This window comes from Nycticebus coucang, chromosome 7 (assembly GCF_027406575.1).
Source record: "Nycticebus coucang isolate mNycCou1 chromosome 7, mNycCou1.pri, whole genome shotgun sequence".
In the NCBI taxonomy this organism is placed as follows: Eukaryota; Metazoa; Chordata; class Mammalia; order Primates; family Lorisidae; genus Nycticebus; species Nycticebus coucang.
Genome location: NC_069786.1, coordinates 74,275,121 through 74,293,060, shown reverse-complemented (window position 1 = coordinate 74,293,060; position 17,940 = coordinate 74,275,121). Strand labels below are relative to the sequence as shown.

The window sequence follows — 17,940 nt, the reverse complement described above, 5'->3', positions numbered from 1 at the left end:
ACCTTCAACCCCTTCCCAGAGACAGCCAGTGCCTCAGGCTAAGAGAGGCAGCTTCCTTGGCTAGCTGGCCCCTCAGCTGTTTGATTGAGAGTAACTGCCCAGTCAAAGCTGGACCAATCAAATTTCATCTCCCAGGAATTTGGAGTGGGATTGCCCAGCTGTCAAGTCAGCCTCAGGGATCCAAACTGCAGGAAGCTGAGGCTACCACTTTGGGAAAGCCATGAAAGCCACATTCCAAGTGGAGGAAATAAATAAGAAAGCCAATCTACAGAGAGAAGAATGGAGCTGGTCTTCAGAGAGAAGCAGAAAGGAGAGACTGTGTAACTGGAACAAAAGAGGAAAAGCAGACTTGATCCCTGGGTCTCCCCAGCTCTGCTCCTATTTCTAGGAATCAAGGCATACTTATGAGAAACAGGCTTCCTCAGAGTTCCTGGTATCATTCATTCAAGCTTCTTAGTAAAGCTGGTTGGACTTCATTTCTTTTCTTTGCAATTAGCAGTCCCTGAGACAATGAGAAGGACTACACTTTGTTGTTTATTATGTCTCAAGCCCTCACCAACATCTCTGTAGGGTCCATAGTTTTGACTTTGTTTTACAGAAAGAATTGAGCCTTAGGAAGGTAACAAACTTGCCCAGACTCACCCATGTGGTAAAGTGGAGTCTGGATGGGGTCTTCTGATTCCAAAAACCATTCTTTAACCACTGTACCTTACTTTCTTTCATGACTTTGTGACATCCATTTTGGGCCTTTGAGCTTTTAGTTCATTGGCCAACTTGCCAGATATATGAGTTCTGGAAAACAAAAATTGATTTTGACACCCAGCAATTGAAGACATGGTGCCATAAAAGTTACAAAACTGAAAAAAAACCTTAGTACTCATATTTTTCAATGCCTTGATTCCATGAAGATGAAAACCTAGGTCTCCAAATCTCAGTTTGCTTATATAAGATGGAACAGCTTTCACATATATTAAGTAAGTACTGAGTCATTAATCTTAGATTTCAATTTTTCTTTTCTGCATCCTCATGTCTCATGATCAAATCTGCCTATTGCAAGATGATGTGATGTGTTTTCTCAAGACTGTTAACCTTACACACAACTTAGCAGTTCACTAGAAGTCTGTCAGCCCTGCACTTACCCAATACCTGACCTAATAGAGTCATTTTGAACTGAGGACTACCTACCCTCTGTGAAAGTGTCCTTGATGATGAATGCAAAAAGAAACGTTTTTACGTCATGGTGAAAGGACTACCTTTTTATTGATTAGAATGAGATTTATTCAGTGAGCATGCCATTGTTTAGACAATCTCATTTTATATATATATGAAGAAACCTATATACTTTTCTCCCTTTTTATTTCACAATAATTAAGGGCTTTCTATATTCAAGACACCATGCTAGGCATTGTGGGAGAAATGCAAATAGTCCCTTCTCTTAAAGTGTTCACAGTCTAAATCCAGCCTTTCAAGTGATTTGAAAATGGGATTTAAATGCACCAATTATTATGTGGAAAAGCATATGCTACCTTTTTTTCATATAGAAGGCTATAAAAAAACAGGAGACATTTAGCAAGGGACAAATTACTATATAAAATGCAAAATGCCTCTACAATAAAAAGTGTGACTTTAGTTAGAGCGCAATTTGATTTATTCTCTTAGCCTTTCTGATAAGTGAACCTTTGCATTTTCATATTTTGTTCTTAATTTTTAACTATTGGAGTGCATGCAGTGAATGATCAATAGGTAGAGAGGACAGCAGTTCCACAACGCCTCTCCCAGTTCTCTCTGGGGATAGTGCCCCCACCCACCCTCCCCTCTATTACAGCTGCTCCTGATGATTAAATATCAGTACCGAGCAGCTTTGTAGTATATTCTCCTAGGAGAGTTCTTCTATTCATTTCTAGCATAATCTCTTATATTCATTTCTTGGGAATGAAAACCCATCTTGTCGCTTTCAGCCAGGTCCCAGAAGTGAAATACTGGGGCACATTAATCTGCCATGACAGCCTAATCCCACTCCTCACCACCTCCCAACAATTCTCAATTTCCTAATTACCTTTCATAGTTTTCCCTTTAAAATTTCCTTGAAGTCCTGGCTGCACACTGCCATTCGCTGTCTTTTTCAAAGAATGTGCATAATTTAGGGATGTGAGAAAGGTACATTTCCATTAGCACACTTATTTTTGGTGCTTATGCAAGGTACTGAAAGCCTGTAGGGACAGAATTTTCCCTGTGCCTTTCCTTTGTATTAAGTTTTTCCTCATTGTGCTGCTCATTTCAAATGAAAAACTTGAGCATGTTAGGATGACCTAATCAATAATGCTCATCATGAATATTCACATATGTAAATGTACTTGTGCTTATGAATTTGAATTGTCTTCCCTTCCTCTGTCCCTCTTTCCCCGTCTCTCCACTCATCCAAAATATATATGTAATCATATTTCACAGCTACAGTGTATGCCACTTACTATGATGGATATATGTGGTTCTTATCATAGGCACTTAAAATGAGGCACAGTATTAATGTCAATTTTTTCCATTTATAATTGATTTGGAGGATTTTTTTCATATTTTACATGAAAAAGTGGAAGTATACCTTTACACAACATATATTACGTGAAAAACATGCTCTTTAAAAAATGGTTTTATGACCCCTCCCAGCCCCTTCAGCTGTGGGATTTCTTTTCTGCATATGTACAGATTCCCCTATCGGCAGCTTCTCCACAGTCAAAGGGAGACTTCAAAAGCAAAAACAGTTGTTGATGAGGCAGATGGCTCTATTGGAAACTTTTTGAAAAACCATCCAGGCTAGGTATGATGGCTCATGCCTGTAATCCCAACACTTTAGGAGGCCAATGCAGAAGGATCTTTTGAGCCCAGGAGCTGGAGACATGTCTGGACAACATAGTGAGACCCTCATCTCTGCAACAAAAGAACAAAATAAGTTAGCCAGGTGTGGTGGTGCATGCCTATAGTCTCACCTATTCAGGTGGCTGAGGGGGGTAAGCCCAGGAGTTTGAGGTTGCAGTGAACAGTGATCCTGCCGCTCCACTGCGCTCTAGCTTGAGCAACAGAGCAAAAAAAAAAAAGGAAGAAGAATGGAAGACCCACTTCTTTCCTGGTTCATGAATTGAGTGATGTTTTCATCTCACCTAATAAAATAAAATACAGCATAGGGCGGTGCCTGTGGCTCAAAGGAGTAGGGCACCAGCCCCGTATACCAGAGGTGGAGGGTTCAAACCCAGCCCCGGCCAAAAACTGCAAAAACATATATATATAATGTAATAAAATACAGCATCATAGGTGGAGGCTGAAAGCCTTCTGTGTTTGCTGTTGCTGTCCTTGGGCTGATACAGGTATCTGATGATGCTATCCTACTGCTTAGTTAACCTGAACACATTGTTTTGCACCGTATTAATGGTATGTCATATTATTTACTGCAAAGTGTATATGAATAAGTATAAGAAAATAATTGTATATCATACTGTATAAATTCAGACTCAGCAATGCTAGTGATGCTAAACAATCACATATTGTCTGCATACGTGGCTAAAATGGTGACATCTTTACTTTCTGATAGTTTGATGTATACAAACTTTGTTTTATATACTAAATTATTAAAATACTATATAAAATTAAAAAAAATGGTTTTAGGCGGTGGTGCCTGTGCCTCAAAGGAGGAGGGCACTGGCCCCATATGCCAGAGGTGGCGGGTTCAAACCCAGCCCCGGCCAGAAACTGCAAAAAAAAAAACAAAAAAAAAAAAATGGTTTTATGATTAATTAAGAGTGGGTAAAATTGCATATTATGTTCACCTTCTGTGGAATCACAATGCATACGTTCACATAGTGACACCTCCAGGAAGTCTTATAATAAATAGTTTAATTTTTTAAAGCTAGCATTTCCTAAACTTATTTGACTATGGAATCCTTTTTATTCCTGCCTTAATGCTGTTCAACATGCCAAAGAACTAGTATTCTGTAAAATACTTTTTGGTAAAGCTTATTCTAACATATATATTTTAATTTTTGCCACTGTAACAAGTTTTCTAACTGTGGACTTATCTCATGGGGATCCTACAAAGTTCACAGTAGTATGTAATGAGAGGTGTGGCAGCATTCTCTGTAAGCAAAGACCGAGAGAAAAGGCACTTAGAGGTTTGGCATCTAGAAAATCTGGGAGGAGCCAAATCTGACAGTGCAAACAAGGGATCTCTATGGAAGTAGAAGTAGTCTTGTTTAGATGATTTTACTCTAAAAACTCAGACTTAACACCAGGCTCTCTTCTCTGGATGCTAAGACGGTAACTTGGTTGTAGAAAAGTGAGCATTAGTGCAAAACTGATCAGAGAAAATCCCTGACACAATTATAGGAGACTGTGGGCTTCCTGAAGGTGAGATCCTGTCATTTATCTTTGCATTCCACATGCCTGGGGCCTGGCATAATAATAGTCATCAATGCTCATTGGTTGAATGAGTGATAGATGAATGAATGAATCCCAGTGTCTTCCTGCACTTTCATAGCATTGGTCTGGTTCAGTTGCAATCTACATATTGTCTGTAATTGAATCAGTGTTGTGCGAGGGGAGGCAACGTGCAAGATGGAATTACAGAAGGGAACAGGCAGGGTATCTGATGAGGAAGATGCTCAGCCCCTGGGCAGTCACATGGCTGCCTTTGCAGAAATAACCAGGAGCTAAAACATAGCAGGTCAGAAGCCATATGTCCAAGGAAGGGGCCGGGCAGCATAAGAAGCCTCAGAGTACTTGTTATAAGGTATCCCCTGGTTAAAGGAGGAAACATCTCCTATTCACCCTGAACAAAGAAAATACTATACAAAGTGACTTGGGATCATCTAGTTCATTTAACTTTTGTGGGATCTGTTAAACCAATGTGAATAAAGGAAGAGAGAGCATTTTGCATCTGGATCCTACCTTACATCACCAAGTTTGTCATCAAGATTCACACTAGTAGTGAGGGACTGTTAACCACAAGTCCCAGGAATTGGAGCCTGTGGTTAACAGTTGCACTAGTGGAATTCTGGATTAAATTTTGAACTCGTCTTTATTGATGACAACCATCTTAGTAAAAATAGAGGATTGACTATCAAAAATCATTATTATGTCATTCTCGTGACACAATAAGAAGCTTAAAAACTTGGATTCAAATCTAGACTCGTGTAGCTAGCTGTGTGACCTTAGAAAAAGTTACCAAACTCCTCTGAGCCTTGGTTTCCTCCTGTGTATAATGGGAAAATAATATCTATGTCGTGGTTGTTGTTAGGACTAAATGAAATATTAAGTTGCTGATATGTTGCCTGGTACATGAAAGGCACTTACAATGGCAGCTATTAAATATTATCAAACATGCTAACACACTTATTGTCAACCTCCCAGTTTGAACTATATCTCTGGACATTCTATTGTAAGCTTATTAGACAAGCAACTAATTGTTTTTTTAACCACCTATTCCACGCCAGGCACTCAGATGTGATATGCCCATAAAGCATTCTAGAATTTCAACAGCCAAAACAAAGACTTACAGTGTACATTTTGAAACATGTTATCTTCATAGAAATGAACCCTCATGTAAGACAAATAGTAACTAACATTAAATATCATTAATAACTTACTGTTGATTACTAATATTAAGCCTAACAGATTTTCACTTGTGGAATGATATGGATTAAGGCAGATTAAAGAAATAACACATATCTGATTAAAATCTAGCGCCCTCCTTACATATGGTCTTCATAGTGATTCCTACTGAGCCTAACCCTACCATTTCTCCTAACATTTGGTCATCTCTGAGTCTTCCTAAGGATTGCAGATCCTCTGTACCCCCAAACTGACCATGATCTTGGGCTGCCTCACACTGGAAATGGGGGCAGCTTGTAACTAAATTCTTTCATGTTGCATTTAGATGCAGTCTTTTTTTTTTTTTGTAGAGACTTTATTGCCCTTGGTAGAGTGCTGTGCCATCACAGCTCACAGCAACCTCCAGCTCCTGGGCTTAGGAGATTCTCTTGCCTCAGCCTCCTTAGTAGCTGGGACTACAGGCACCCACCACAACACCCGGCTATTTTTTGTTGAAATTTGTCCAGGGCCGAGTTTGAACCCACCACCCTCGGTATGGGTTCGGCGCCCTACCCACTGAGCCACAGGTGCCACCCTAGATGCAGTCTTTATCCCTCTCCCCAGCAGGGCAGGCTGCAAGCTGTCTATCACCAGCACCTCCACATCAAGGCCAGATTGCCCTTTCAATGTCTAAAGAACACAAGGATCTGGAGGGATCCTCAGCCCGAGTCATGGGCTGCCCTTTAAGTCATGGGATTATCTAGGATCTCTCTTGATTCTTCTTTTTTTTTTTCTCAGACATAATCTCATTCTGTTGCCTTGGGTAGAGCTTGGTGGTGTGATAGCTCCCAGCAACCTCAAATTCTTGGGCTCAAGTGAGCCTCTTATCTCAGCCTCCTGAGTAGCTGAGACCACAGGCGCCCACCACACCACCCCGCTAGTTTTTCTATTTTTAGTAGAGCGGAGGGTCTCACTCTTACTTAGGCTGCTCTTGAAATCCTGAACTCCTGAACTCAAGGGATCCCCCTGTTTCAGACTCCCAGAGTGCTAGGATTACAAGTGTGTGCCAGTGCACCCGGCTTGCTTGATTCTTAATATGCTCTGACTCCTACTCCTAAAAAAGAGCTGGAAGTGAACATATAAGGACATTTTGATTTTTTGTGTTTTTTTGAGACAGAGTCTCACTGTGTCACCCTCAGTAGAACCCACCTGTGAGTTCTAGCATCCTAGAACATCACAGCTCACAGCAACCTCAAACTCTTGGGCTTAAGCGATTCTCTTGCCTCAGCCTCCCAAGTAGCTGGGACTACAGGCACCTGCCACAATGCCCGGATATTTTTTGTTGCAGTTGTCATTGTTGTTTAGCAGGCCCAGGACGGTTCAAACCCACTAAGCCTCGGTGTATGTGGCTGGCGCCGAAACCACTGTGCTATAGGCACCAAGCCTATAAGGACATTTTGAATGAACACTTGGCTGACCCAATACTTTTGAGGAATAGGGTATTCTACATATACAAGCATATCTCTTGAAGTAATCCCTTCAGGCATCAATTAACATTTTATTAATTTAAAATGAAAATATCCCTACCTGTTTTAATTATTGATTAGTAATTAATATAGACTATAATCCACTTATATTCCAGGCATTGTCATAAGCACTTTAAAGTATCTTACTATTCTCATTAACAACAGGTGAGGTGGTAGGTAGGCTGTAATCTACACAGTTAGGTGTAGATAGTATGTGAGTCTTAAAGAGGCCAAGTAACTGTCCAAAGCTAAAATGGAGGAAGAGCTGAAATTTGACTTTAAATCCAGGGAACTTTCCAGAGTTCTACACTGAGATGTTATAGTATGACTGTGGACTGGGAAACCATATTAGAAGCTTGTCAATCTGATGTGTAGATAAATGGGACTCTGGACTATTCATATGATCTTTTCCTATGCAGAGTCAAAAACATTTGGTACAACACAATTAGAGGTTATATTAGTGAAAAGTTTAGTTCATGAAGTCTACCCTGATCCCCAAAGCCGGGAATTATGTCTTGTTTTCTCACAGTATCTATAGCACTTTGGTTGGATCTGAGATACTTTTCTACAATGTATTAATATTTATATTGTTCTTGTGTGCATTGTTTTTCCTTCTGATCTCATCTCGTCTCCCTTGCTAGTCTGTAGATTTCTTAGAGACAGGGACTGTGTTTTATTTACCATGTGTCATATGCAGCATCTAACTTAACACAGAGAACCTTCCTGACAGGTTTACTTAATAGATGGATGAACTGCAAAGCAGGTACCTGAGAATGCATCTGCTCATGGTCCTTTGCCAAAAGCAGCAAACGCAGTTAGATCCAAAGAGCTGGTGTGGGGGAACGGCTGACAGGTGAACCCTGCTCACTCACCTCCTGTCCTCTTTCAGGAGTGGCTCTGCCCTGGCCCAGCTCTACGGAACCTCCGCCACCTTGGAGCATCATCATTTCAACCACGCTGTGATGATCCTGCAGAGTGAGGTACAGACCTAATGTTCTATTTCTCCCCCTTGATGCAAAAGGGAAGAGCAATTTGTTTCCTACCTCTCTTTCTTGGTGGTGCCACAGGTAGATACAGGGAGGTAGGAAGACCATTTTTAGGTCAAACTTCTGGTTTCTGTTTTCCTCTGTAAAGAGCTCTGTGGATTCTTTGAGGTGCCTGGCCAAGAATCTTGTTCCAATTCTTTCTGAGCCGATTCATTCAGGTTTCATTATTGGCTAGGACACTTTTCAAATTTGCTTAACAGGGTAACAGGGATAAACTGCTGTGTCACCAGAGCATAATCGTCCCTTCCTTACGGGACCCAGAAGCTCTCTAACACAGTGACGTGATTTAGGTAGTGAATGGCCCAACATTCCCATTTTATGAAACCCTAAGCCATTTCAGAAGATGGTAGAAGCAAAAACAGGGTGAGAAAGTTACACTTTATTAGCACCACTGAGAAACCTATAAAATATAAAAGAACTTAAAATTGCTGGTGGGACCAGTTTGAAAGTGAGAACTGCAACTAAACTTAAGACCCAGGGCTAATGCCATATGCCTTATTTTGCTTCATGTGGCAATGCAGGAGTTAGAAGTAGTTGGCATTTTATACTTTTAGCTCTCCACAGAGAAAAACAGAAACCACTAACCGACTGTGGCTGAGCCGTCTGAGTTTTAAATTGCCAGGAAAGGGTCTATTTAATTTTCTGTAGGCGTACAGACTTTTTCTTTCTTTCTTTCCTTTTTTTTTTTTTTGGAGGCCAGGAAGGGATCATCTGTTCCCCATTATTTGTCAGTTCTCTAGCTGTGCCATTAATTATTATTATTATCATCATTAAGGCCCTGCTTCACTGGAATAGCATCATTAAATATGGAGGTTTTTTTTTTTCCTCCAGCCTATCTTGAGAAAGCATGCCTTCTGCAGTATCACCGAGGCCTTCAACCCCATAAAGGAGAGTTGATGCCGTGGAACCCGCACGCAGGCTGGGAAGGGCAAACCTGCTGGGAGGGATGTATTTTCAGCTGGGAATGAAACATCAAAGCTTAGGCTTCAGTAACTGACAGAAGACAGCATCCTGGCATCTGTGGCTCTGGAATTTTCCTACAAAAGCCGTTATTATAGCTGAGTGCTTCCACAGCACTCAGTAGGGATAAGAGGAAATTTGGTTAAGCTTATCTTTTCTGTACTCATAAGAGTGATACATTTATACCTCTGCCCCCAGTAAACACTACCTTTGTAACAACAAAGATTATAAACAGGATGTCAAGTTTCTTTGAGGAAAACAAACCCCACTAACTCAAAATTTGTGTTCACATAAATGAGACCCATTGGCTGCCCTTCCCCTCTAGGGTTCCCTAAGAACAGAGACCAGAGGCGGGGCGTGGTGGTTCATGCCTCCAGTCCTAGCACTCTGGAAGACCAAGGTAGGTAGATTGCTTGAGCTCAGGAGTTCAAGACCAGCCTGAGCAAAAGCAAGGCACCACGTCTATAAAAATAGCTGAGTGCTGTGGCAGATGCCTGTAGTCCCAACTACTCAGGAGGCTGAGGCAAGAGGATCGCCTGAGCCCATGAGTTTGAGGTGCTGTGAACTATGATGCCACAGTACTCTACCAAGGGCCGCAGAGACCAATAAAGAGAGAACTATGCAGCAGGTGCTGCCCTGGCCTGCCCCAGGCCTCCACAGCCCTGCCCATCAGAACGGCAGCAATGCAGGTGCCATTACTGTCCCATTGCCAAATGAGCACCGGTGCAAAGGTCAGGTGGGAGAAAGTTTGCCCCAGACCTTTCTCCTTGAACATCCACTTTTCTTTCCATCAATCCCACACTTCCACCTCTTTAAACAAAGAGCAGAAGCAGTGTTTTAGGAAGACACAAGTCTACTTCAGGGACCAAACCATTGAGGCACTGTGGAAGGCCAATTTGCATATAAACAGTACCCTGATTGCAAATTAACTTTTAAAAATATTAAAGCTAATCTGGCCAGCTCTGTCACTCTTTTAGCTGTAAATGGTGTTAGTTACCACATGCCCTTTAAGAGCACAATCACATACCATATAATGTTTCAGTTGCTGACAGGCCACACATGTGCTGGTGGTCATCCCATAAGATTATAACACCATATTTTTACTGTACCTTTTCTATGTATCAATATGCAAATTCTTACCACTGTGTACAGTTGCCTGCAGTGTCCAGTACAGGCACATGATTTGTAGTGTAGGGACAGTAGGCTGTGCCTATAGCCTAGGTGTGTGGGAGGCTTCACGTATAGGTTTTTATAAGTACACTCTGTGATGTTCACATGATGAAATCACCAAACCACACATTTCTCAGAACACATTCCTGTCTTTACATGATGCCTGACTATAATAACATGCACACTCTCACAAAATAATCAGATCCTCAAATTCCAAACAGCTTTCTCCTTGTCTCAATGTTAACTTTTACTGTAACTTTCTCCTAAAGGCTGTATTTCTTTGACTGGGAGGTGCTGGGTGTGTGCCTAGACTCAGGTGGCTATTTTGCCATAGCTTCTGGCCATTTTTTTCCCAGCCCCAGAAACACTTGGCTGTGACTGAGCCATGAGCAATGCTCAGGCAGAAAACCCCACACAGAATTATGGTGTGGTGTTCCTTTAGTTATTTGTCGTCTTCTTAATGGCTGAATTAAGGGTCTGGAAGAGTTCATTTGAAAATTATTATTAATATTGGACCTGGTCCCAGGTGGAACCAATATACTTTCGTCTTTAAGGAGCAGCAGGTTCACCCAATGAGATAAATTAACTCAGGAGAACAGATTATCATCTGGTGCCTGGTAAGAGATAATTTACTAATTGATATCCTCGTTCCCTGAAAGAATTAATTTACCTCTTGTTGGAGAATAGTTTATTCTTAGGCAGTCATTCTTCTCCATTCCTTCTTTGGTCTCTCAACACTACATTTAAAACTGGTCCAGTTCCTGGGCCACATCCTAATGAGTTCCTATTTCATGCTAAGAAAACTTGAAAAAAGAAAAGTACTGACTTTCAAAACAAATTAAGTGCGTTGGTCACTTTACGAAAGGATTTTTCTTTCCTAAAGACAAATGTGGAGCTGCCTGGTGTAACTAAAATAAATTCCACTGAAACCAGGGTGCTGTTCAAAGGTATGGAGATAAAGGGGTAATTGCAAATTTTCTTGGTAAAGATCGTCCTTAGAGTCCCACAGTGCCAAGAATAATGTCCTATACACCCTAGCCATTCGGTAATTATTCATTGAACTGAACTTAATCCACCATTCACTTCCTCAAAGTGTATCTTAAATGCAGGGTTCCGCAACTTCAGCTGTACTGACCTCTTGGGCCAGGCAAATCTTTCTCGGGGGGGGTCTCCTGTGCATTGTGGGATGCTTAGCAGATTCCCTGGCCTCTGATACTGGATGGTAGCAGTACCCTACCCCGTTGTGATGATAAAAAACATGTCAAATCTACTAAGTGTAGAGTATAAACATCTTAACACAATAATTAGGAAAGTGTGGTGAAGGCTATGTTAACCAGTTTGTTGTAAGTATTTCAAATTGTATATAAAACCAGCACATTGTACCCCATAAATGCATTATTGTACACAGCTATGATTGAATAAAAAAATAAAATAAAATAAAATAAATAAAGTGGCTCTAGACCAGGCGTCCTCAAACTTTTTAAACAGGGGGCCAATTCATTGTCCCTCAGACCGTTGGAGGGCCGGACTATAGTTTAAAAAAAAAAGAAACTATGAACAAATTCCTATGTATATTGCACATATCTTATTTTGAAGTAAAAAACAAAACGGGAACAAATACAATTCACACCGCCTCATATGGCCCGCGGGCTGCAGTTTGCCCTAGACTTTGCCCTGCCCTAGACTTTGCCAAAAATTCCCACTGTCAAAATCACCTCCAGTTGAGAATCACTAGTCTAATGTTTTTTTCTCCTCCTTGAAGTCAGTTGTTGCCATAGCAAGTGTTTCCAAAATGTCAGTTTAAACCTTTGCTACCTAACGAAATTAGTCTTTATTTTAGAGTGAGATATTTCACCAACTTCTCCATGACATAATTCCATAGGAAATAGGCAATCAGACGGATTCCCATTTTCAGAGATTTTCCCTTTTAGACTAAACACACAATAATATAACCTTCAGTAGACTTCCTTGAGAATGATTGCGCTTTCTGGCATTGCTCTGTTTGCCAGGGAATCTGTTTGTATTTGTACATAATTTCATTAAGCTTTTTAAAAATGATTCTAACATGGTCCAGATTTTTGTTTTAGTATAGAAAGAACATGTAATCCACAACCACAAATTCAATGTTGTCTTGTGTGACTTTTTCCTTTCTCATTACAGGGTCACAATATCTTTGCTAATCTGTCCTCCAAGGAGTATAGTGACCTTATGCAGCTTTTGAAGCAGTCAATATTGGCCACAGACCTCACGCTGTACTTTGAGTAGGTATTGGCATTAGATCTATTTGACAAATGGGTATCTAAAGTTTCATCCTGTAATTAATTTTTAGGTCTACACTGGGGTTTATCTGCTACTCGAGCTTTGATATCAATGTATAAATAAGCTAATCATTTGTTGTTGTTTTTCCCTCATCTAAATGGAGTTCATTGGGGCAGTATATATAAGCCAAAAGAATCAAGGCTTCAATCACAAGATTTACATCTTTCTCCTGTTTTATGAGCTTTGTTTGAGACTCTTGACTCTTTAAGTGATGGCTATTTTCAGTTTAGAAAGCTGGCTAATACTGCTATTTTAAACTATTATTTCTGGTCAGATCTAAAATGGCATGATGATGGTGATGATTTGAAATGTGTTCACTGATGAGAGTTTAACTCTAAATCCAAGACTCACTTCCTGATTCTCTTCTCTCTTTCTGGGAAGAGCTGTCCCCCCTTTTCCCACAGGTCAGGCCACTCTCTGAGCTGGGAATTTCATCTCCCCCTTTCCAAGTGAGACCTGTTCCAAGCGAGACCTCCTCTACTGGCAGCCAGAAATCTCTTTTTTCACTTATTTGCACAGTTCTCTCCTATCTTAAAGACCAAACAACTTCCCTCCCTTAAAAAGTTATTTTATGGATGGACCTTGATAGTTGCTCAAGTTCCAGCCATACTTGACCTTACGGAGATCTTTAATTGTTTTTCAATTTACCTTTATTTTACTTTTTAAAATAAACAGAGCACATCAGTACCTCTATTTTCCTAACACCCATGCACACCATGAAGAGCCTGAGTTCACCCTCACCCCCTACATTCTATCAAACTTGTACTCTCAGAGGTCACCAGAGATTTTCTTGTCTCCAAATGTAATACGCTATATCCTTTTCTGATATTTTCTAGTGTCTTTAAGATACCTGAAGGTTTACTGAATTACTGCCAATTTCTACTCTCTTTGCTTCCTCAACATCCAGTTGCCTTTTCTCTCTCCATTTTTAGATCCTTTTGTGGGTTTCCTTTCTCCTGGCTTCTCCATATGAGTTCTTGAACCATGTTCTTCTTTCTCTACTCAAATTCACTCCCCTAGCCTCACTTTGGTATCATCTCTATAGATGCCATCACCTGTGTGCAGAACTCCATGAAGTTCTTTGCTCTAACCCTGCCTCACATTGTAGACCTGTATCTCCAGCTTCATCTCAGTGACCTTCACTGTCATTATTGCTTTCAAGGAAAACCTTAAACTTGGTTTGATTTTCAAGGCTCACCATAATCTTCTTTCATGTGACAGAGAGCTAAGCCACTGTTACTTAACACCACAGCACAGTAAGGTTTCAAATGGAGTGACACAGACTTCCAAGAAAAAGGAGAAAGAAAACCTTTTCCCCTTTCTATCTTCCACTTCTTTCCTACCTGATTTGTCTACTTCAACCAAGTTGGTCTACTTATTACCCATTGAAAAACCCTACATAATTTTCCTTGTATCCTATTTATATCACTGTTCCTATATGGAATTCTGCTCCTTCACTTCCCCATCTGGCTGTAATGATCTTCCTTTAAGATCTGTCTCTTCTGCCACTTTTTCTAGGAAGTCTGTGTCACTCCATTTGAAATCTTACTGTGCTGTGGTGTTGTGTCAGTTAAAATAAGGTTCACTTGTAAGGAGAAGAAAGCCCAAAGTCACAGTGGCTTACCTCTCTGTCACATGAGAGAAGTCCGGATTTGGTAGAGTAGCCATACGAAGTCATCAGGGACCCAAGGTCCTTCTGTTTCTGTACTGCCACCTTCAGCACATGTTTTCCAACTCTTAGTCCAAAATAGTTGCTCAAGTTCCAGCCATAATGTCTACCTTCCAGACAGCAGGAAGAAGGAAGGTAAAGAAGGTGATGAAGGAAGGCAAAGAAGCAAGGTAAAAGGGTGATGCAAGCTATCTTCTAAGAGAGTTTGCTGGAAGGTGTCACATAACACTTCCTTTCATATTTCACTGGATTTAGTCACTTGGCCATACCTAGCTTCAAGGAAGGTTGGAAAAGGAAGTCTTTATCCCGGGTAGCCGTGTACCCAGCTATAAAAAACAGGGATCCTATTATATTAGTAAGGAAGAATGGAAAAAAGAATATTGGGGAGAGGGGGACAATGGCAGGTATCTATTCTTGGATTCAGGTTGACTGGGTTGTTATATGGTATTGTAGAAAGAGTAAAGACTTTGGAGTTAATATGGGCCTAGATTTGAATCTCACTTTGGCATTCTAGTTAAACCTGATGGATTGAGCACAAGTATCTATGTCTTCTCCTTCCTAAAGCTCCACTAAAATGATACTAAATATATTTAAAAGAAAAAAGACATAAATGTGCAAGGAGAAAGGGCAGGCAACAACTGAAAGAGATTCAGTACCTTTGTGTTGAAAATGGAAGGCAGACCATCAAATGGGAACTGACCTGGCACATGTGCCCCCAAATATGTAAAACTATTAAGTATCAATAAAAAATTCTAAAAATAATATTTTATCTGAAACTCAAATTATTGCATTTTATCTAGCAATCCTAACCCCCCACATACATACAACTCCCACTTAGCTTTTTAATTCCTTAATACTACAACAGACGAGGATCACAGAACATTTTATAAGCCTCCAGCATTAAAGACAGAGGCCAACACAAACAGAAAAAATTCAAATTCAGGGCGGCACCTGTGGCTCAGTGAGTAGGGCGCCGGCCCCATATGCCGAGGGTGGCGGGTTCAAACCCAGCCCCGGCCAAACTGCAACCAAAAAATAGCTGGGTGTTGTGGCGGGCGCCTGTAGTCCCAGCTACTCGGGAGGCTGAGGCAAGAGAATCGCTTAAGCCCAGGAGCTGGAGGTTGCTGTGAGCTGTGTGATGCCACGGCACTCTACCAAGGGCCATAAAGTGAGACTCTGTCTCTACAAAAAAAAAAAAAAAAAAAATTCAAATTCAAAGAAAACAGGGAGTAGAAGAAAACAAAAAAATCATTGCTAGTATCCTCGAGAGCTAAGACATCACGTTCATGAAATAATAAAAGGATGTTTTGGAAAATAACATTAGGAGCAAACTTGAAGAAAAAAATGCTTTTGGAGATTAAAAACATTATGGCCAAAATCAAGTATCAAATGAAAACACTGGGAAATACAATCAAAGATCAAAGGGCAGTAAGGCAGAAAACACTGCTATTTTGTTATATGCCTTTTAGTGCTATTTGATTTGTTGACTATGGGCATGTATTATTTTGACAAACATAAATTTTGATTAATTTTAAAAAATATTAAAAAAAATAAAAATCTCAGCTCTGCCACTAACAGGCTGTGTGTCATCAGATTATTTACCTCTCAGAGCATCTTTTCTCTCTTTCTCTAGCGATAACAATACCTACATTATATGTCTGAGAAATGCCTTAGATCTGTAAATGGATTATAAATGGTAGCATCTACAACCTCATTTGCTTTATAACTTGCTTTATAACCCATTTATTTTATATGTTTTCTGGCCCTTGGGTTGACTTAACTATCATAATCTTTAATCCTTTTCTGGATGGATCCTCCTTGATCTGGGATTTAGGAAACACCCGTATCCTTCTAATGTTCTTATTTCTTATCCTTGACACTGTAGGATTTTGTGTTATTTTTCTCAAAGTAGAAGCATTTTCCCAAGCCATGTTTCCAACTTCTAAAGAGAAAAAAAAAAGAAAGAAAGAAAGAAAAAAATCTCAACACTTGGAGTCCATTTATCAAACCCTGTTAGGGATGTGTGGAATCAGAGTGACCGCTGGAATGCAGTCAGGGAAGCTGGTTGCAACTCATTTTCTCATTACTCTGGTCTTATCTTAATGCTGCAGCCCCTGCTAATGTCTGCTGACTCCCAAAGAAGCTGGCTTGTTCTGTTTTCGTCAGCATTATTCTTCCTGAAGTTCTGAATAGCTGCTCATTCTCTAATCTAGACCTTCAGGGACTGATTCACTTGCCTGTCAAAAGTCATATTAAAGTATTGCCATATTTTTAACCAAAACAATCACTAGGGTTAATGAGGAAAAAAGCAGCTACTACAAACAGTCCCCCAGATGCTTTTGTTTCGTAAATGTACAATTGTGGAACTGGAAGGATCTTAGAAATGATGTCATCCAGTTCATCTCCTTTATTTTGAAGATCAGGCACTAAAGTCCAAACGAGGAACAAGTGTAGGTTGGGTCACGTAAGTAATTACAGTAGAACCTCCATAGCTGACCACCTCCCTATATTGACCACCTCCTTCTGTTGACCTAATTTTCATAGATTGGACACGCACCATATGGACATATCAGTACAGTAGCCTAGTTCCTTATGTTGACCACCTCTGTATGTTGACCAGTTTGTTGCCATCCCATAGATGGTCGACTTACAGAGGTTCTACTGTGTTGACAAAACTGGAATCCATTCCTCCTCTTTCAGGGTTTTTTCTTCAATCACCTTTTCTAATAAAAGAATGAAGAAATAGTTGTCATTTTTAATTGGGGATGCATGTATTGATCTTCCTAGGTATTCTCTAATCAGTTTAATACAAAAATGAGCCTGGGTTCCCTGTGTCCTCTCCCAAAGCAGAGCTGCAGTAGGGCTTGCATGAAGGTATTTTTGTTTTGGAAATAACACCCAAGAATAAGACTGAAGGTGCCGGGACAGCGAAATGGAGAAGGATGGAAGCCATTGAAAGGAAGGATACATTTCTTTGTTGGTCATCGAGCCCTGCAGGGACTATGCAAGAAGCGTCTTGTGATGCATGTTAGAATTGTCCACCAGCCACTATCCTTGCCAGCCAAAGGTTGCTGTGCTAGATGTGAGTTCCCAGGCACTTCCAGGCTGCACAGGCCTGAGGGCTGGGGATGACTGCAGCCATCCCCATCAGTCCCACACATGGAGTCAGGTCAGGGCCTGGGCAGGAAGTAAGCAATGGGGGGTGGGAGGGAATGGGGAGCTACGGACAGCAGCTGTGGCGCTGGTGGTAGCAGTAAGGGCTGGAGAAGCGTGGGTGGGCCGAGTGGATGAGAGGCAGCTGTAGGACTAGGTTCCAAAAGTCAACAGAGATTATTGTTAGTTCTTCTGCCCTGACTACTCAAATCAAAAGTCATAATACAGTTAAAGAAACCAAAGAGGAAGCTCACTGCTTTCCTCCCCGGAAAGAAGAAAGTCACTCTAGAAACGGCCTGGATGGGTGTGGAGTAGATCCCAGCCTTTTACAGAGGGCTTTATGTTCCTAGGGGCAGGATTTCCTGCCATGTTCTAAAAGGGAAAAAAATTAAGATTCATGGAAATATAGGAATACATTCAAAACAACCACCAAAACTTAATGACTTTAATTTCTAATGGCTTTACATGCCCTTGGGATTCAATGCTACAAATGGCATATAAAACCAAAATTTACAAGATTAAA

At 40.7% G+C, this 17,940-nt stretch overlaps 1 protein-coding gene across 1 annotated transcript in view; it reads left to right on the top strand.

Annotated features, from left to right (window-relative positions):
• PDE11A (phosphodiesterase 11A) overlaps positions 1-17,940 on the top strand; it is a 428,924-nt gene that overhangs the window by 343,090 nt on the left and 67,894 nt on the right. Inside the window, exons 14-15 of the mRNA XM_053597557.1 lie at positions 7,990-8,080; positions 12,437-12,537. Of these exons, the coding sequence (XP_053453532.1) occupies positions 7,990-8,080; positions 12,437-12,537 (192 nt within the window). The remainder of the gene's footprint in view (positions 1-7,989; positions 8,081-12,436; positions 12,538-17,940) is intronic.